At 40.0% G+C, this 21,512-nt stretch overlaps 1 protein-coding gene across 3 annotated transcripts in view; it reads right to left on the bottom strand.

The window, feature by feature from the left end:
• KIF5B (kinesin family member 5B) overlaps positions 1 to 16,207 on the bottom strand; it is a 47,260-nt gene extending 31,053 nt beyond the window's left edge. For 2 of the 3 annotated variants that reach the window (XM_005687994.3, XM_018057171.1), the window contains exons 1-4: positions 15,634 to 16,207; positions 8,542 to 8,629; positions 1,108 to 1,181; positions 12 to 116 (exon numbers count right to left, since the gene is read on the bottom strand). In XM_005687994.3, the coding sequence (XP_005688051.1) occupies positions 12 to 116; positions 1,108 to 1,181; positions 8,542 to 8,629; positions 15,634 to 15,759 (393 nt within the window). In that variant the 5' untranslated portion in view covers positions 15,760 to 16,207. The remainder of the gene's footprint in view (positions 1 to 11; positions 117 to 1,107; positions 1,182 to 8,541; positions 8,630 to 15,633) is intronic. The other variant, XM_018057170.1, reaches the window with a different exon arrangement.

Raw genomic sequence — 21,512 nt, 5'->3', positions numbered from 1 at the left:
CAATATTTTACCTTAATATGAAATTCCAAATTTTCATCCATGGAGTAAATATAATTAAAAATATCTTGCACTATTCTTGGAATAATTCCCATGCCTTCTGGATCATGAAGTTTACCCTAAACAGAAAACAAAACTAGAGTTCCTAAATAAACTGTAACATACAAATTAAAAATCAAAACTTAATTTACAATTCATAGTCAAGAGAGGATAGGAATTCTAATTGCTGCTATTTTTTTGGTGAAAAAATGTGGCTGTACAAATACCTAAAAAAAAACAATTCAACTGTTAGATATTTTGGTAAGTTACATATAAATAATGTATGCTAATCAGGTTACCAATTGATCTTAGCCTTTTCTTTAATCATTAGATTCAGATGATGCAATTTGTGAATAAACACATTCCAGGAAAATGTTTGTGAGTTGCTCACCATTTAAATCTGCATCATTCTATCTACCTCAAGTCAAATTCATCCAAGTGCTAAGAATGTCTGTTACCTGACTTTAACATGATAAAAATAAATGAGTGACTCCAAAATAAGCAATCATTTACTTTACATATGTAGAATGCTCAGATAAATGATAAAAGCAGACACTCTGTAGCAGAGGCAAGTTATAGGATGTTTTCTAGAAGCAAAGCTCGAGCAGGTTTACATTCATTATTAATAGCAGCGCTGATAATTTTGGAGCCCTTATTATCAAAGAGGGACAAGTACCTGGCTAGAGGTTGGGAAATGAGACAGATGCAGAGACACGACCAAGGAAAGAAAGAAAAACCTAAGTGCTCCAAATAGAACTGAAAACACATAAACATTAAAAATTTCAAAATTCCCCATTATAAGGTGACAGAGAATTCTTATTTAATTCTAAGACATGCACAATTTTGTGGTTATGTAGATAAAACAAAGCTCAATATGATTTCATATATACAATTTCTATTCAAACTCAGGAACTAATTAGATTCTAACCATGTTACTCGTATATAATTTGTATGAGACAAAGCAGTAAAGAGTAAATAAAGCTGTTTAAGCATGATAAAATGTCACAAATAATGAATGAATACATGGTATGTGCTGCAAACTACATCCAAATACTGATTAAAAAACATTACCTCCATTGTGTGTGTCTTCCCAGAGGATGTTTGTCCATATGCAAATATGGTTCCATTGTAGCCTTCAAGTACGTCTATGAGAAAATAAGAGATTTAATACATAGGGGGATTTTTTCCTTAAGCAAGACCATTAAGGGAAATTAGTAAGAATATACAATAGTAATTTTCTTACTGAAGATTCACCTAAGGAATTCCCTTCTCTTTAGCCCAAATTACTGTCTATTGTCATTAAGAAACAAATTTTAAATTCCATTGCTTATAATCATCTCTCCTGTCAATGTACATCTTAGATGTCAATGCAACAGTATTCTACAGCTTTGCATGACCTAAAAGGAAAAAAAAATGCTCTGCCAGTTTATGTACAGATATGAACTAGCTTTTAGAAGGAAGACTGGTTGCCTACAGGTGGTTAAAATCCACAATATTCCTCATTATACAAAGTATAACAAGCCCAGTCCCATCTCAAAATCAATTATCAGGGAGTTTCTATGGAATTAAAAAAAAAAAAAAACACCACACAATTTTTTTTTCTAGCCCTTTGTGTACCCCAAGACCTACCATTAACATTTAAGCAGCTTCTTTTACTAGGCTAAGGAGTAGTGGTGGAATGCGAGTGAGCAAGGTGACTTCTGGTTTCCAGTTTTGGGGATTCAGTTTGTTGGGGACTTTTAAAATTGTTTTCCCTTGTTTTCGTAAAAAGAAAGGTACTATAAAATCATATACTATTTTAGAGGAAGCCAAAGTACAAACTGAGGCCTCTGCTGGAAACAGCAGATGGTAACAGTGGAAAATAAATTTGTAATAAGCAAGCAAATCCTTGTCTTTTTTTAAGTTGACTATTCATAAAAAGAAAAAAGAAAAAGAAAAAAAAGGTCCCAACATTGGTCACGACTAACTAGATATTAGATTTGCTATAGAAATATTGATTTATAAGAAAAAGAAGGTATTAGTACTTACTTCTCTGGGAAGATTTTAAGAGATCTCAAACATTTGAAACTTTCATTCAATATCTTTCCAGTTTCATGAAGAGAAGCAAAATAATTTCAGGAATTACAGTTAAAACAGATTAAGATTGCAGTATTTCTGTTAATAATTCTGAAGACAAAATCGTCTGGGCTAAAAAAGAAGCACTAGACCCTTTCCAATCTACTTCTTATATATATAACTGATCTCTGTATATCAATGTCACACCCTCTGCAAAAGATCTTTTAATCGATCACACAAAATCTAAGGATAAACTCCAAAACTTTGGTAGATCTACACATGAATGTTCATCCATGCTATGATCCAATTACCTAGCACCACAATAACTACTTAATAAATACTGGTAGATGAATGAATAAATGACTTTCCTAAGATCATATAAATAGTGTATGTCTATATGATATTAAAAATATATGTGTTAGGTGAAACACATTACATGAGGGCTTGTAGGATAAAAATATATGTTTGTATTTGGGACTTTAAGCAAAGCTTAAATCTTTTATATGATAACAGAGATTATGGAATAGTCAATCTTTAAATGTTTACTGAAAACTATAATCTAGGCTCTCTGTCCTGGGAGCAAGGGATAGAACCAGGATTAGCTGATTTATAGAGGCACCAGGCTATCATTAAAGTAATAACAGTGTTATCAATTAGAAAAATAATCCCTTCCTGCCTACCTCCAAATCCATTCCTGACTTTTGCTTTCTAGAGTAATCTGTCAATGTTTTTTATAAAAAAGTGTAAACATACAGAAAAACAATGAATTTTACAGTAAACAACCCTATAATCAGTACTAAGATTCTATCAGTAACATTTTATTGTTTTACTGTTTGCTTTAATCATGTATCCATCCACCCATTTTATTTATTCAATGTATTTCAGAGATTTTAGTACATTTCCATCTAAATACTCCAGCATGCATACAGCACTGGCTAGAACTCAACGTTTCGCAGTTTTGTTCTTCAGAGGTAAAATTTACATACAATGAATATTTTAAAAGTATAGACCTTTAACAAACAAACACAAATAAAATATTCTTCTCTTTGAAAACCCCAGAGTATGCATCTATAAACAATAAAATTAGGCACCTTTGGAACTGGCTCTTGTTTGCCTTTTCAACTCTATCTCCCATTATCCTTCCCCTCACACTGTTTTTATTGCTTAAAAAAAAATGGCTGAATCTGACCATTTCAGATGGTTCAACATCACAGTCATACCACAATGTATGTCTTCCCTCAACACGGGCGATCCTTTCCACATGTGGACAGTCTTAGCCCACAGGCATCTGTCTGGAGGGCACACCTCACTCTCCTTCCTATTCCTGTGCACCCTTGAGACTAGCTTAGGCTTTAATCTGGGTAAGAGTCCCACCCTATGTGTTCTTGTAGCACCTACATTTTATCATAATACTGACCACTGTCTTCCTCATGAGCCTATAAAATCCTTGAGGCCAGGGCTGTGTTTAACTCCTAGCACAGTGCCTGGCACTTAGGATGAAGTCAAATACTTGTTGAATGACTATTATTAACACTAAAACAGAGAATCTCCCTCACCTTTCTGAAGAGTCCCGCCCCTCTATACTTTTGCCTTTCTTGTGAGAAACAGATGGAGGTGGAACTATGGACAAATAATACTTTCATACTTTGTAAACAAGAGAAACATACTTAGCAAGTCAGGCAATAGCTTACAACCTCATAAAAGTCACTTATTCTCTCTGAACTTCAGCTTTCTCATCAGCAAAAATGTCTGCTCAGGGTAAGGCTGTGAACATTAGAAGTCATATAAAATTATTACTGCTAACATTTGAAGGCATTATATGTCAGGTTCTATGCTGTTCAGTCGTTAAATCATGTCTAACTCTTTGCCACACATGGACTGTAGTCCACCATGCTCCTCTGTCTGTGGGATTTCCCAGCTAAGAATATTGGAGAGGGATGCCATTTCCTTCTTCCAGGGCATCTTCCAGCCCCAGGGATAGAATCTGCAACTGCTGCATTGGCAGGTGGATTCTTTACCACTGAGCCACCAGGGAAGCCCTGAGGCTCTAATAATCTTTCATGTATTAATGTATTTAATCCTCACAAAACTCTACGCAAGGCACTATTTTATTCCCATTTTACAGATGAGAAAACTGAGAAACTGTGGCCTACAGTTCCACAGCTAGTAAGGTAGAGCTGGGAGGCATTCCAGCCAGTCTTGGCTCCAAAGACATGTTCTTAGCTACCACACTACACTCTCAAGGAACAGAGGAACCAAAATAAACACATGGCAGGCTACATCTGGAAAAATTAAAATGGATACAGTGGCAGACAGTCCAGGGAAGGAAGCTATGGTGGGAAACTAGGGAATAGGAGGAGGCCTGGTAAGATGCCTGGCAAACAGCAAATGCTAAATAAATGACTACTACTTTACACCAGGGAAACCAACTGGTAGACATCACTCAGGTTCAGAACTCAAGAGAATGCAAGTGGATAAACCATGTTCAAAACAACAAAAAAATTTATCTAATGAATCTACAAAAAGGAAAAGGTTATAGCCCTACACATAAGCTAAATACTTGTACATAAATTTATGAAACAACGCAACCCTGGTGGATGCTGAGGGACCCAGAGAACACTAGCTGCTCTCACCTCACACCTGGCAGCTTGCTCCTCGAGTCCACATCTCAGGAGAAACACCAGCTCACCCAACACTGTTTTGATCCCTGCCTACCAGTTTCTAACCACGTCCCTCTACTTGATCTGTGTGCCAATGAGTGTCCCAAGTCCAACCTGCCATGATTTAACTGATTTTTCTGTCCTCACACCTCATCATTCTCCCCCACCGTGTCACTCTCCTTAAATCTATGTATTTATTAGAAACTCCACCTCACTTGTATCTTGTCCAGGACAAGTTCTATCAGCTACTACAACCAGGCTCCTCCAAAGTGGTAGAGAGTTTCTGGGTGAAAATAAAAGGAAAATGTCATAGCCCCATGATATCTTTCTATAAATTACAAAGCTGGCACAGGGAGACAGAGACAGAGACAGAAACATTCCATTGTAACTTGTTTGAAATCTAATTTTATAGAGTGAAAGTATCTATACAGGTTATGAATTATCCCAAGTTCAGTTGTGGCTAAGTAATTATCCTTAGTTCAGAGTGAACTAAGAAAGTAATTTCTTTTCTTAGAGGATAAAGGAAATGAACAGCAGTTGCTATCTGTTATATTGTTTACTTCATACCAGGTCCTGAGTGAAGACCTTTATCTTTTTAAATCCTTACACTACGCTTATTACAGAGGAAACAAAGATTTGGAAAGCTTGAGGGACTTGCCACAAGTCACAAAGCTAAATAGTGGCAAAGCCTAGACTTCAACCCCGTTTGTCTGATTCCAAAGCCTGTGCTCTTAATCACATTGCTAAGAAGGGAACTGCCACTCAGAACTCGGTTCCAAACAGTAAAGCCGAAATCTTCTGTAAAAGGTAAAAAGTAAAAGGGATCAAAATGTTGAGGAAAAGGACAGAGATTAAAAAAAAAAAAGAATGAAGTCATCTTAAGAGTTGTAAATAGTAATGAAACAGAATATAAGGTAGTAGAAACAAGTACTCTAGACGTCAGGACAACAGACCACAGAGTTCTGAGAAAGCAGGTATGAGCCTCTTGTTAACGAGACTGTATCACTGAGAAATGTACAAAAGAGATAAAATCACTAGAACAATGTGAGAAAGGTTAAGCCCGGGATAAACGAATTTTACAAAAACAAAAACTAACGCCCTAAAGAGAGCTTTTAAAATGTTCAGAAGAAGAATAACGAATGAGTAGACCTGCAATGCCTAAAAGAGATGCCTATGTCAGTAAATGACGTATTACCATTTTCTACAACATCATCTGCAAAATGAACAGAAAAAACACTGCTAAGAGGGAGTCTGGGATTAAGGTGGGTAGGATGGTCAAAGAATGGTTTTAAATGAGCTCAAGTATCTAGTTTTAAGAGAATTACATCCCAAGGACAAACATTTCACAAAAGTCACAGAAAACAGAGGTAAAAGAAGATGACTAACTTGCAAATACTACACTCATTTTCAAAAAGTGAAAAACGATAGATTCTGGGAACAGCAGACAAGTACACCAAAATTTCACTAAGGAAAAACTAGGGCTGAACTAATCTCATTTACTGGTCACTCAACTAGTATGTGAGGAAAAACCAGTCATGCACCATGATTTCACAAAAGGCTGCAAGCTTTCCATCATATTCTTGAGAATATGTTGCCAAGCTAAGAATTAGACAAATGTACAGGTAAGAGAAGTTTAAGTTAGTTAAATATCCAGTGTGATTAAATAACCGCCAACAGCCATATTCCATTTCTAGAAGATTAGGCTAAGGACCATGGTCCATTAAGCACTTTTAAATGATTCATAGTAATACTTTCCAAACTCCAGTGTGCTTAATGACCTTAAAAAAAAAAATGCCTTCAATATCCTTGACACTGTAACAGACTTATCAAAACAGGCTGATAGCCAATTTAGATCCCTAGTAATACAACTGTAAGAACAAAACTCAAAATAGGATTATGAGCTAAAACAACAGAATAGAATCTGCACTTTAAAGGCTTGCATGCAGATTTTAAAATCTACAATACTCAAGTGCAGACTGGGTCTAATGCTGGCTGGATCGGATATGAAAATGATTCATACATTTAAACTGCCCGTGAATTCATGAATCAATAACTTTATATTATTAAAAAAACTAAAGTAATCTTATGCTATACTGATGACAAACCTACACCAAAATCAAAGAATGTAGCATAACTGCGTCCCTGACAGAGAGATCCGTCTGGAAAACTATTTGACGCTTACAACAAAAGATAATGCTGTCTATTCCTCTTTCTCGCAATTGTTTACAGAATCCCAGTTAATTCTCCCTCTTGTCCACCTTCTCACACCGATCCCATTTCCTGCTATAACCCTTGGTGGTTTCACGTCTAAGTAGTGAGTGATCCCATTACTAGATGTCTGTGTACTAGATGACATCCTGGCCTCTCAGATCCTTACCCTCATTTTCTCCACGGTCTTATCCTTTTCTCCTTTAGATACCAAGTCCATGGTCACACTCCTTTCACTACCAACTGCACTGCCTTCCGAGCATCAAGTGCACTGCCTTCCGAGCATCAAGTATTCACTTCCTTTTACTCCTTCTATTGCCCTGATTTCAGCAAACCTTTCACTCCACTGAGACTGTAATTTTACCACCTTTTTCACTGTCCCATAGTAAATCACCCCCTTCCCTAGCAACCTGCATCCTTCTCCCCCTCAGCCAGCTTAGATTCCACAGTTCACCATTAGCATCACTCTCCTGACTACATCTCCTGCCCTCCTCTCCTTCTTGTGTACTTCCTGGCAAACTCACAGGGACTGGGTAAACCCACAACTGGGTAAACTCAACTCTCTGGCAGCTAACCTCAAGTGCGTTCTAAATGCTACCTGGCAATCTTGCCACATCTCCCTAATCCATTCACTTCCACACTGCTAGATGACTTCATACCTTTTCCTCACACTTCCTCCCCCACCCCCCCTCTCTGTTAACAACTCTGTTCCCTGTATCAGAGACAAAATGAAGTTAATATGAAATGAACATTTTCCTTCCATCACAGGCATGGACCTACTTCTACCCATAAACTCTGTTTCCTCCTGTTACTGGATGAAATGTCTGTGTTCCTACTTAATCCTAACCTAACCACCTGATACTGAATGCCAATCCCACTAGCTCAGTGAACAATACAAGACGACAGATGCTGCCTCAATCTGAGAAGTATTTTTTAACAATTAGAGCTGTCAAAGAGTGAAAGAAATCATTTCACAAAGCAATAGTTATTTAATCATCAGATCCTTTTGATATATTTCTGCACTTATTTTTATAAAGTTTATTAGTAAATCCAGATAATCACAACGCCCTCTCAGCTCTAAGATTCTGTTTTTACAAAATATCTTAGCATAGGTTAATGGTATTAATAGCAATGTACACACTTTTCTCATCTCTGGCACCTCTGGTGAATTCCTCAAGGGTCTCTCATTTGACTACAGGGCAAGTCCCTGGGGAAGGAATAACACTGGAACAGGAGAATGACAGGCTGCCATTTCCTATTACTTTATAGAAACTTGTCTAGTAATTTTGCCTTCATTCTCATGCTGCTATATTTATAGAACAACTACCTTAGAAACTCTCTTGGGAATATTTAATAGAAGTACATATTCCAAGGATATGTGTACAACATTACATAAATTATTTCATGAAATTTGAGCAATATGGTTTAACTATATTTGACCTTTTTATTATTTGAACTTCTGCAACTATCTAAAAAGAAAGGGAAGGTAAAATGAAAAAAAAAGAAAGCTGGGTAAACTGAAGAGATCACAAACAAAACTGGACTTACTGCTGGGATGACTTAGAAGGTATAATATATTTACCTTTAACAATCTTCTTTGCACAGTCATTATACACTTGCTCTTGCGATGTGTTTGACTGGAACACTCGGTCAAATGCATAAGGCTTGGACTGAAAAACAGAAACAAAAGTTTCAACTACACAAATTAAATGTGAACAGACATTTCTAAGCTCCTTTAAAGACATCACCATATATTTAACCTTCAAAATAGGATACCTATGATGCATCACTTAGAACCTTTCTGGAAAAGTCCTTACTTAGGGCCCAGGAACAAACCCACTAAATAAACTCCACAAAACCAAGTATGTCTGTCTTAATCTTTGTTGTATTTCCAAGGCCCAGCACAGAAATTAAGTGTTACTATGGTGGGCACTCATACTGTTGAGTGGTTTTTACTTAATGAGTCTCTTTTCTGGCAGACAGAGACTCCATTTTCAACACTAACTCATCCTGCAGATAAGGAATTAGAATCGTGAAAGGTCCAAATATGTAAACGATAAAATTAAAATTCAATCTCAAGTCTCCTTTCAGTTCAGGTTTCCTTCCATTATCCTATTCAGCTTTTCAGTGCAGTGCAACAGCATTTCAACCGTTCATCCATTGAAGTATTTATGGAATGCCAGTTATGCTGGACACCACACTACAAGGATGACCATGACAGATTCACTCTCTGCTTTAGTGGAAATAACAGTGGGGCAGATATCAGACAAATAATTAAGTGACTAGAATTCCATCCTGCACAACAGGGTACTTCAGAAGGGCTATGACAGCACTTAGGGGAGAACCTAAGACTGGGGAAGGCAGAAGAACAGCAGAGAATCACTCTGGAGAAGGGATGTTAGTAAACCAAAGAATAAAGAGCACACCAACTGTCAGTCTCGTCAATGCTACTCACAAGAGAGAGTGAGTGTGGGGAAGCACTCCAGGCACTGGGAACAAGATGCTTACGGATCCCGAGGTTCAAAGAACTTGGAGAGTCAAGAAACCAAAGGATGTTTTTCAATCTCAAGTGCAAGGATGCGCAAATCAAATGTCAACATGGTTAAAAAGGCAAGTAACACATTTTAACATTATTTTTAATAGTTTTGATTTTGTGAGTCCCTTAAAGGGCCTAGAGAACACAATTTGAGCACAGCTGATAATTGGGAAGGAGCCAGAGGCATGAAATGAAAATCAGAGCATATACTATCCATGCAAGTTAAGGAAGAATTTTCGAGGAAGTGACTATCTCATACATAGTGGAGAGGTCAAGGCAAAATTGAAGACTCCAATGACAAAGATCAGATTGGAAAGAGGTGAAAAAAGAACAGGAGGTAACTGAACAGAAATCTAGCTGTGGCTCAAAGAAAGCTATGTTTTATGATGGGCAAGATCCTAGCAAGTTTAAAAGATGGCAGGAACAATTAGTAATCTGAGAGAGAAAGTAAGCATCTAAAGATGAGTGAGGAAGCACGAAGGTTCTCAGAACTGAAAGTAAGTGTGTGCCAGCTCTCTGCTGCTGCTGCTAAGTCTCTTCAGTCATGTCCGACTCTGTGCGACCCCACAGACAGCAGCCCACCAGGCTCCCTGGGATTCTCCAGGCAAGAGTACTGGAGTGGGGTGCCATTGCCTTCTCCGTGCCAGCTCTCTAGTCTCTTCTAAAGTAAAAGAAGGGAGCTGGGCCCCAAAATAAACAATCATGACCCCAGAAAAAATCCTTCACCTTGTAGAATACTGCCTAGGGTCTTAGCTAAAAAAGATCATAGTTTTTAGAAACTATACCCCACAATTCCCCTCCCCAAAGCTTGGAATAACACTAACAATGACACAAACAGCCCCTAAAGGCCAAAGCCATTCCCAATTCCCCTTCTGGCCTCCCACCAGACAGGCTGGAAACTAACCACTTGCTACCTGAGTCTCCTTGTAACTACTGGCCACATGACCCAGCTCTAGACACTATGAAGTGACAGTCTGCTGGGAGGTGTCCGAGAATCACTTCAGCCAAACCTGCCCTTTCTCCTTTCTGGGATGAATGTCTGGAACTGGAGCATCCATCTTGCAAACAAGACAGATATGATGATGACAAGTTAATAACTAAGGATGACAGAGGGTAACTGAGTCAGCAAGAAGCAAAGGTCCATCTCCAGACTTCCTATGTAAGAAAAATAACCTCTTATTTATTTAAACCACCATCTGTTTGTTTGTTTTCTCTCTGCAGCTGAAAGCATTCCTGAAGGATATACTCAGATGACCTCCCTTTGGCATCAATTAAATGTAGGCTTCTCAACGTCTGATTATTCTTTGGCTACAACACACATAAAGTGTCCTTCTGCTAAGATTCTGAGACACTGACATTCAAATCTACAGGTGTGGCTAATAAAAGACAATCTACTATTTCACTGATGGCACAAGATGTATTCATGATAATTCTGAAAACACAAGTACAAAATAACAGAAATAAACTATACTTATATTTTGTTCTATCAAAAAAAAAAGTATTTTTCTCTCTTCATTTACTCAGCAAACATTTATTTAGAATCTATAAGGTATGAGAACTAATGCTGAAGCTCCAATACTCTGGCCACCTGATACAAAGAGCGACTCATTGGAAAAGACCCTGATGTTGGGAAAGATTGAAGGCAGGAGCAGAAGAAAACAGAGGATGAGATGGATGGCATCACCGATTCAGTGGAAAAGAGTTTGAGCAAATTCCAGTAGATCATGAAGGACAGGGAATCCTGGCATGCTGGAGTCCATGGGGTTGCAAAGAATCAGACATGACTTAGTGACCAAATGACGACATGGTATGAGATATTGTAAGCGAGTAACACAATTTTAGAAATGACATTTAATTAGTATGAGAATAGGGCACAAAGAACAACAGAGGAGAAGGCTGGATAAATTCTCAAACAGTAAGCTAAGCACTTATATAGGAGAACTGAATATAAGTGATCAGTAATGTTAACTGAATTGAAACAGAGACAGCCTCCACCATTAGTGAATTCACGAATAATTCTAATTTTGCTTGAAGAAACAAGTTAATCAGTAGAAGTCAGGTAACAGTATGACAACTGCATCCTTCCAAAATAAGGCAAATGATTATTTTATTAAAATAAACATTTAAACGATAAAAAGAACAAACACCACTGAAGTCCTATCTTCAGTTTTACATCGACTAAACTGCTCACAAACATTTAAAAAAAGATATGCCAAAAATAACAGGTAATATAAAGTCTGCCTCAAAAGCTGATACTTTATGCAGCTGTTTATTCAGGCATCACCTCATACCAAATATGCAAACTACCACTGTATTAGAATAAGAATATGAACATGCAGATATAAAGATAATAAAGCTCGGATTGAGTGACTTTTTAAAGTTGTTGTTGGTGGTTTAGTGGCTAAGTTGTGTCTGAAGTTATACCACTGTTAAATAAAAAACTATCTTCAGTGTTTAGTATTAAGTTGACAAAATAGCCTTACTTTAATTCCAAAACTGAATTATAATTTCCTTAAATAAAGCAAATGTGATCCTGGCTTCCTGGATGAAAAATGAGACTTGTGAAACATAAAAACTATTTCTAATGGTCTATAACAAAGGTACATCCCATAACTAATAATCTTTCAAATAAATTAAACACGCATGATCTGGATATCCATATCTTTAAAAATTTGGCCCTTGGTCTTGAAATATACATTATGCAGCCTTTAAAAATGTGTATCTTCAAAAATACTCCAACACACAAGATGTATTCACATCTAACTTAGGCTTCAAGGAGACAAAACCAAACAGGAATGTTTATTTACCTTAGATTTCTTAAGTTGAGTGGTTCCTATCTGAATCTGCACAGACCAGGCTGAACACCAAATTTGGTTACAAAGGACACACTTCTGGCAGGAATATGTCTTTCTCTGGAATTCTGAATAGTGATTTTCAGATCACATGGGATTACATCATATTAGATTTTCCTTAGTTAGACACTGATTATGGGCTAACATTCTGCAGCTGTAAAGGTATATTATTTGATGGCTCCTTTTTTCAATTTTCATATATAAGGTAATCAGGATCGAACATCAAATTATCATTCATTTGAAAGGGAAACTGTGCTGTGCTGGAGGTAAGAACTAGGTCTAATTTCAATGAACCACAACAGTCCGTTTGGATTCTGACGGCCTCTACAGTATACCATTTAAGGAATGATAGATAGTAAAGATACGTGATGCATGTATGCATGTTCCACTTTTATGATGCATAAACAGATGAAGGAATAACTTTTCTTATTGATTTCTTTTATTCAGTGTTTTCAGCTGGCTCCTTTGAACTCCAGAAGGCGTTTCCCCTGTGCCCCAGTTTTTGTGGATCACAAGTTTGCTTATCTAAAGCAATGAGTTCTACCATATCACTGTCAAAGATCTTCAAAAAATAACACATTTCTATTTCATTCAATATGTGATATGTATAGCACTTCACTGAGCATTTAACTACCAAAAAAAAAAATATATATATATATATATATATATCTGTACAAAGGCTGCAAAGCACAGAAAAACACTGCAAGATTACACAGCTATGGGGTCACATCACATTAAAATCACTGACTACGTGAGTAACAGGAAAAAAGTTCGGACAATATATTGGAAACTAAACTTAGATGAACATCAGAATCCTAAAAAATTACCTTCCTTGTGAGCACTGATTACACTTACAATTCGGTAACACCCTAAAATACTTATTTTTTAAATTTTGATTTAACCAGAAGGCTGTGTACAAAATGTTTTTAAATTATTTCAGACAATTTAATTTTAAATGCTGCACCGCAGCAGTTCCTTCTTAATCTATTTACTTTGAATCAGGGTGAGTATCCAGTAAAATGAAGAAAAAACAAGAGATGACTTTACCTAGAGGTTTCTATTTCCACTTCTAGCTGCCGTTACAAATTCTCAGATAACTTTAAAAGAAAACATTAAAGAATGCACTTAAAAAAATTTTTTTAAAGAGATCTCAGAGTAATTAATGACTTCTACATGCAAAAGACTGGTTTCTGAAAGTAATGAACTAAACATGTTGCCTTACATTTTCTAAAGCTGTATCACACTCAGTTGTCATATACTTCTGCTTATACTTAAAAACAAAAAAATAAAAACCCGAAACGACTAAAATGCTTACCAGTTTATGTAAAAGTCAACTGTACATTACTGATTTATGACTAAATTACCTGTCCATGGTGTTTAATATCACCACTTGAATTGACTTAAGTACTAAGGAAACCTAAGTAAGGAACTTAAAATAACTTTATCCAAAGGAAAACAACCTAAAATAAATGTGTGCTTCCTGTGGTAATTGTTTATTTTCTTTTAACTCTTTCCTCCTATCTTATGTCATATTTGGCCTGCAATAGAAGGCTATCTTCTAACCAAACCATAAAACATTTTGTGAATCCTAAATCTTACCATTACAACAAATAAATTTTCATAATACTATAGGTTTGTGTAAATACCCACACACACAAAAAAATCTGAAGAAATAAAACAGCCTTAACACAAATCTGAAAGGAAAATAGCTTGGTTATGTCAACCACTGTAGAGGCTGAGCAATCACAAAAATCCTATGAGAAACTAACAGCCTACTAGTGTTGGCCAACTAACAATCCAGGCCTAGTGAGCATCCTCTAAAATCATGTGAAATATCTCATCCTGAAGGAAAAGGATGATTAGTTTTGTGCATAACTTCTTGGCCTCTCCATGATGTCATGTATAGCAAGGGTTTTTCTGTGGACTTGTTAACAAAGAACCAGCCTGACAGTCTTCACACAGTAAGAGCTGGCAGTTATTAGGAACCTAATGACTTGTTTGCCAAAACCCTCCCAAGCAATGTGGAGCTAGGACATTAATCTTCTAGAGCGGAACTTGGAAACTTTCACATAAAAATTCAAGGAACTTGAGTTCTGTCTTACATGTCAATGCTTCTAACCTTCAATGTTCCATCTCCTGTGATATTTCTGTCCCATTTCTACATTAAGATATTTAAACTTATGCTAAATGGTAAGGTGAAAAAGTTAACACTAAAATTGGGGGGGGTGATAGCAATGTAGAAAGATGGCATTAGCAAGAAAGAGGAATTTAATTTTTTGTCAGAGTTCACTGTTCTGTAGGCAGTTATCTTACTCTACATTTTAATCTCCTTGAATTGGGAATTATTTTCAAGACCTTTCACGTTATGTTTTACGTTACAAAAGACATTATCTCACCATCTTTGTGATTATCGAAGTCATTTTTCTTCAAGGCAGATCTTAATTGTAGAAGTAGGAATCTGATACTAACAAGAAATCTAGTTTACTGATCAAATTTTATATATATATATATATATATTTTAAAGTTTGCTTTTATAATATTTTGATATACACACGAAAAGTTAACACTCTTTCCCGGAGTGCTACCCCATAAAACCCAGTGAGTCTCTTGGTTACTTATTTAACCCAACGTTGATCGGCGAGATCCGTTGGTGGATGAGACAAAATCGAGCGCTTCGATTTCAAAAGAAAATTACTTTCTACAAGCCCTGTATTAGCCATTTGTGACTGTAAACTCAAAAAGCGGGTTGGGTGAACATTGAAGGTACCAGCATAACTGCGACTGTTAGTTATGGTTTTCCTTCTCCACGGAGGAAACAAGACGGCCTAACGCACATTAAAGATTTCTTTTAAGACTAAATATCATTACTATTTAAAGTTCGGTAAGGCAGATCCCAACGTTCTAGGCCGAACTCTGATTTATTTTATGAATGATAAATCTGAGGGGAAGGGGGTCGACACACCGACTACATCTACATCAGAACCTGCAGGCGCACAGAAAGCCGGCGAACGAGCACTCAACTGGTTCCCCGACAGCTCCACCCGCGCCCCAGGTAGGGGAGTGCCCGGGACCCAGGGCGGGTGCCTCCCGTCCCCGGCGCTGCAGACCGGGGTGGGGCGACCCCGGAGCACCCGACGAGGCGCCGAGCCCCTCCCCTGGGCCGTCGGACCCCACTGGGGAGGCTGGGGCGCCCCAAAGCTCGCTCTCCGCTCACTCCCCACTTCTCTCAGCTCCCGGGGCGGCCGGGCCAGAAGGAGGGAGCCTGGGTGGGGGCAGGGGCACTCACCGCGATCATGACCGTGTCTTCTCCCTGAAACTTGGCGATGTACTTATCGCCGCGGTTCACCTCCGACTCGTTGAGCGGTCTGAAGCGACACATCACTTTGATGTTGCACTCGGCCGGGTCCGCCATCTTCCCGGCTGCCGGGGCCGGAGGCCGGGAGCCACTCCCCGCCGCTCAGTCTTGGAGAAAGTAGGCCGAGCCGAGGGGGCTAGCGTGGCGAAGGCCGAGGGCCCGCGGTCCGCGGCGTCGCGCTTCACTGGCGGGGCGGCCGGGACCTGGGCGGCAGCGCCCGGGCCGGCACGGTCACCCACAGACTCACTTCCGACCCATCATGGCAGCCATGGCGGCGGCGGGGCCTCCTCAGCTTCTCCCTTGACTGGCGGGGCAGGTTGCTGGGCTGAGAGATCCCGGAGACCGGGAGCGCGAGCCCCCTTGTCTTCCTGGGAGACAGCAGGCCGAGCCCACCTTCAGCCTGCCCGGCTGTCGGCTCGCCGGCTCGCCGGCTACAGCCTGACCACTCCAGAGGCCGCGGACTGGCGGCGGGTTGGGCGGCGCGGACGGAGAACTGCGCACGCGCGGCGGACCGGCGCCCCGGCGACCAATCCGTGGCCGCGCCGCTGCTCCACGCCGGGGTTGCAGGGCCAAGTTACCGGGCGCGCAAGCGCAGAGTGAGCTATCGACCCCGCAGAACATTCCACGGAGTTAAGCGGTGTCCTAACGTTTTTTTCTGTAGAGGACAAGGGACCTTGTTAAAAGTGCTTGACGTTGTAGTTTAAGTGAAAAACTATATTCCTGTTAGGACGTGTTCGCTTTCTGTTTTGTCTGGAGATACATTGATTTCTAGCCCACCTTTTTAGAGCGCTTTGCCAGAAAAAGGAAGATTTGAATGAAGGGCGGGACGTGGCTTATGGTTCAAGCGGTTGCTCATTCCTAAGAGAGGGGGTTGGGGGACAGGAATAAGAAAAAGGAAGTTTCGTCTGAGGACTAGAAGGTGCTGAAGAAAAGTGCAACAGTAGGGTAAGGTGGGAGAAGACCCCCGGGGAACTGGCGGTCCCAATGACTCCGTAATAATCCTATGGAACTCATCAGTCTCCACATCTGGAGTGTGAAGACAGAAAAACTGCAAAGACAACTAGGACCGCTAATCCTAGTCCCCGATTTTTGTTCGTAAAATGGAAGAGTGTAGGACTTACCTAGTGCTCCAGTAGTTAAGAATCCGTCTTGCAATGCAGGGGGCAGGGGTTCCATCCCACGTGGAGAAACTAAGATCCCACCCAACATGCTGCTGCAGTGTGGCCAAAAAAAAAAAAAAAAAAAAAACCAATTAAAAAAAAATAGAGGCGTGTGCTATTGTTTAGTCGCTAAGTCGTGTGGGACTCTGCAGCCCCACAGTCTGAAGCACACCAGCCTTCCCTGTCCTTCAATATCTCCTAGAGTTTGCTCAAACTGATGTCCAATGAATCAGTAATGCTGTCCAACCATCTCATCCTCTGTCGCTACCTTCTCCTTCTGCCCTCAATCTTTCCCAGCATCAGGGTCTTTTCCAATGAGTCAGCTCGTCGGATCAAGTGGCCAAAATATTAGAGTTTCAGCTTTAGTCCTTCCAATGAATATTCAGGGTTGATTTCCTTTAGGATTGACTGGAGAAGACTCTTGAGAGTCTGATGGACAGCAAGGAGATCAAACCAATCAATCCTAAAGGAGTGTACTATGAGAGCCTCCAGTTGTTCTCTGTCCTCCCCTGATCATGCTAATGCCTGCAGAAATGAGTCCAGAGTCTAAGATTCAGGTTTATTGATCCACAGCAAAGGGGGAAGAGTTCACACCTTAGGCATCTTGGGACATCTCACCAAACACAGAAAAGGATGGAGTTGTTACAGAGCTTTGGGGAAATTGTGGCATTTAGGTAAATTTAAATGAATCTGTATTTTGATTGGTTCCAGCAAAGCGGTGCTGTGTGATACCAGATCTGGACTACAAGTGGACCCAAAAAGTCTTGTTTCCTTTTAACTACAAAGTTAAGATAGGTGTGGAGTATTGTCTCCAGAAACCCCTTTTCCACAGCTCTGCACCTGGCTTGAGAATCAGTTGAGGCTACCTCTCTGTGTCCTAGACTCTTAGGTAAGAATGGAATGTTCTCTTCTTACTGGTGTAACTCTGGGTGGCAGTTTCTGACAGTCTATGATATTAGAAAACAACATTTTCAGTAAGCAGTAGTCAAAGAAGAAGGTTGTTGTAGCCCGCGGGTCACCTGTTTTCAACCTTTGTAGCAGGATCTCATTAAGGTTCTGTCCTCAGTCTTCTACTCTTTGCTGTTGGAGCTCACTTCAACAACTGCTGGGGTCTCTTCTCTATAGCCCTGAGCTTTTCACCTGAGTGACGTTCCCATCTCTCCAGCTGTGTGCAGGCCACCTTGTTTAGGATGCTTTCCCTTAACCTCAGATTTATTAGTATTCCAAAGATGAAATTACTCCCTGCTAATAGCGAGTGCAACTACTCAGCTCTCCGTTTTTGATGATCAGCATCAACACTCTTCCATACTTCCAGGCTTAAACAGTTCCAGTCACCTGTAACTCCACTGTTTTCTTCATCTCAGAGGTGGGAGGGGGGTTCAGGATGGGGGACATATGTACACCCATGGCTGATTCATGTCAATGTATGGCAAAAACCACTACAATATTGTAATTATCCTCCAATTAAATAATTTTTAAAAAATCTACAGAAGAGAAACATGGGCGTCTGTGTACCTGAAGTTCCTCAACTTCCATTCCACCATTCCCAGTTGTTCCCCAACTCAGATCTGAGCAATGATTGTTCTAGAGCTGTGATTTTCAGACTGCTCCATGGAGTAGAGGATACAAAGAAGTGACTCAGGTGGTTTCACAGGTCTGGTGAGAGAAACGAGGTGGATGGAAGGGCTAAGCTGTGAAGCTCTGGGAAGCTCTGCTGTTCAGCGTCCTTTAGTTGCCTTTCAACTCTCACCTCTTTCCTCTTTGTGCATGACAGATTCTGGAAGCTCAGGCTTTACGAAAACAAAATCCAGAAAGGGAAGTATCTACGAGAGCTTTCTGCTTTGGAATCTGACACACACCCCACTTCTAGGCGAGTGAACGCAAAGAGCCTGACTCCACACAGAACCAGGAAGGAAAAAAGGCTATGTGAAAAACAAAATGTTTCTTTTTCTTGTTTTTTGGCCACACAAAGTGGCTTGCAGGGTCTTATTAATAGTTCCTCAAGGGGCCTGAACCTGGGTCCTGGCAGTAAACACACTGTTTTAATCACTGGACCACCAAGGAATTCCCAAAAACAAAATATTTCAAAAAATTGTTCCATCACACAAGTGAGGAATATCAAACAATAGGGTTTAAGTAATATTTTCATAGGGAAACAAAAGATTGATTTTTAAAAAATGATTCATCTCAGTTTTTATTCCAAATATATGAAAGATCAACATTATTCAACATGAACAGTGAGACAGTAGGTTTCCTTAAGACTACAGTTTGAGACTGACTAACATAATTTTTTTCCTTATGAAAATGTGAGTGGTATTTCACCTATACAGATTTAGAACATTAAATCTCCATTGTGGAGGTAGCCTCCAAAGATGGTGCTCTAGTGACCCATGCCTACTTGTATCTCATTGTTGTGCAGCCATTTTCCTTGAATCTTTTTTTATCTATTCACTTATTTATTTGGCTGTGCATGTGTGCTAAGTTGTTCAGCCATGTCTCACTCTGTGTAATCCTATAGACTGTAGCCCACCAGGCTCCCCTGTCCATGGGGTTCTCCAGGCAAGAACACTGGGTTGCCATGCGCTCCTCCAAGGGGTCTCAGGCCTACAGTTGCAGCACTCAGGATCTCTGTTGCATCATGGGGATCTTTCGTTGTGGCGAACAGACTCTCTAGTTGTGGCATGTGGGCTTAGTTGCCCTGCAGCAGGCAGGATCTTAGTTCCCGGACCAGGGATTGAATACAAGTCTCCTGCATTACAAGGCAGATTCTTAACCCTTGGACCACTAGGGAAGTCCCCACTCTCTTCTTGAATCTTGGTAGTTCTTTTAACTCACTTGGAACCAGTACAAGGTGGTAGAAGTATGATACTGCATGCTATCTGAAACTAGGTGAGAAGTCTTGTAGCTTCCGCTTAGGTCTCTTGAAACACTCTTTTGAGGAATTTTAACATGTCACGTGAGAAGACCAATTACAAAGAGAGTACCATGTCAGAGTCAATAGACCCAGCTTATCCCAACCTTCCAGCCATCCCCACCCAGGCATCAGACAAGGGAGGAACCTTAAACTGTCCAGACCAGCACACTCGACAGTTGAGTACCAGTGAGTAATCCCAGTTGGCACCCTTGGAGCAGAAGAATCACCCAGCTGAGGCCTGCCCAAATTCCTGACCCATGAAATCATGAGATGTAATAAAATGGTTATTGTTTAAGCTACTCGATTTCTTTTTTAAAAATTTTTTTTTTTTTTTTTTGCTGTACTGGATGTTCGTTGCATCATGTGGGATGTTTCTTTGAGGCCTTCAGACTCAGTACTTGCGGTACATGGGCTCAGTTGCCCCACTGTATGTGAGATCTTAGCTCCCTAAACAGGGATCAAACCTATGTCTCCCACACCGGAAGGCAGATTCTTAATCACTGGGCTACCAGGGAAGTCCCTAAACTACTTAGTTTCAAAAACTTGTTATATAGCAAAAAATTACTGGAGTATTTACCTACAGCTTGGAACCTAAAATTTATCTCCTGGAAATAGTCCTATAAAATATTGCTTATGTATAATAAATGCATTTAGGTTGGATTACATTGTAGATTAATTTTAAATAGTTGGAGGGGGTCTGAGAATATAACCACTGTTTATGACATGCTGGAGAAGACTCTTGAGGGTCCCTTGGACAGCAAGGAGATCAAACCAGTCAATCCTAAAGGAAATCAGTCCTGAATATTCATTGAAAGGACTGATGTTGAAGCTGGAACTCCAATACTTTGGCCATCTGATGCAAAGAACTTATTAACTGGAAAAGACCTTGATGCTGGGAAAGAGTGAGGGCAGGAGGAGATGGGTGGGACAGAGGATGAGATGGTTGGATGGCATCACTGAATCAATGGACATGAGCTTGAGCAAATTCTGGGAGATAGTGAAGGACAGGGAAGGCTGGTGTGCTGCAGTCCATGGGGTGTCAGAGTCAGACACAAGTTAGTGACTGAACAGTTGGAAAATTTGTCTCATATTTAATGAAACAAACAAATACATACCTATTCCTGGGATTTCCCTGGTGGTCTAGTGGCTAAGGCTCCATGCTCCCAATGCATGGGCCTGGGTTCAGTCCCTGATCAGGGAACTAGATTCTTTCTCCTTATACAGTATTACTAAATATTGAGTATTTTGTACTCAATAATACCCTGTGTTTACAGTAGATGCTTGTTGGTTATTGGTTATCTATTTTATATATATAGGTCTGTCTAGTCAAGGCTATGGTTTTTCCAGTGGTCATGTATGGATGTGAGAGTTGGACTGTGAAGAAAGCTGAGCACCGAAGAATTGATGCTTTTGAACTGTGGTGTTGGAGAAGACTCTTGAGAGTCCCTTGGACTGCAAGGAGATCCAACCAGTCCATTCTAAAGGAGATCAGCCCTGGGTGTTCTTTGGAAGGAATGATGCTAAAGCTGAAACTCCAGTACTTTGGCCACCTGATGCGAACAGTTGACTCATTGGAAAAGACTCTGATGCTGGGAGGGACTGGGGGCAGGAGGAAAAGGGGACGACAGAGGATGAGATGGCTGGATGGCATCACCAAGTCGATGGACGTTAAGTTTGAGTGAACTCCGGGAGTTGGTGATGGACAGAGAGGCCTGGCGTGCTGCAATTCATGGGGT

The sequence above is a fragment of the Capra hircus genome, chromosome 13, assembly GCF_001704415.2.
Source record: "Capra hircus breed San Clemente chromosome 13, ASM170441v1, whole genome shotgun sequence".
NCBI classification, from domain to species: domain Eukaryota; kingdom Metazoa; phylum Chordata; class Mammalia; order Artiodactyla; family Bovidae; genus Capra; species Capra hircus.
The sequence above is the reverse complement of the archived record's forward strand: the minus strand, read 5'-3'. Positions and strand labels throughout refer to the sequence as shown.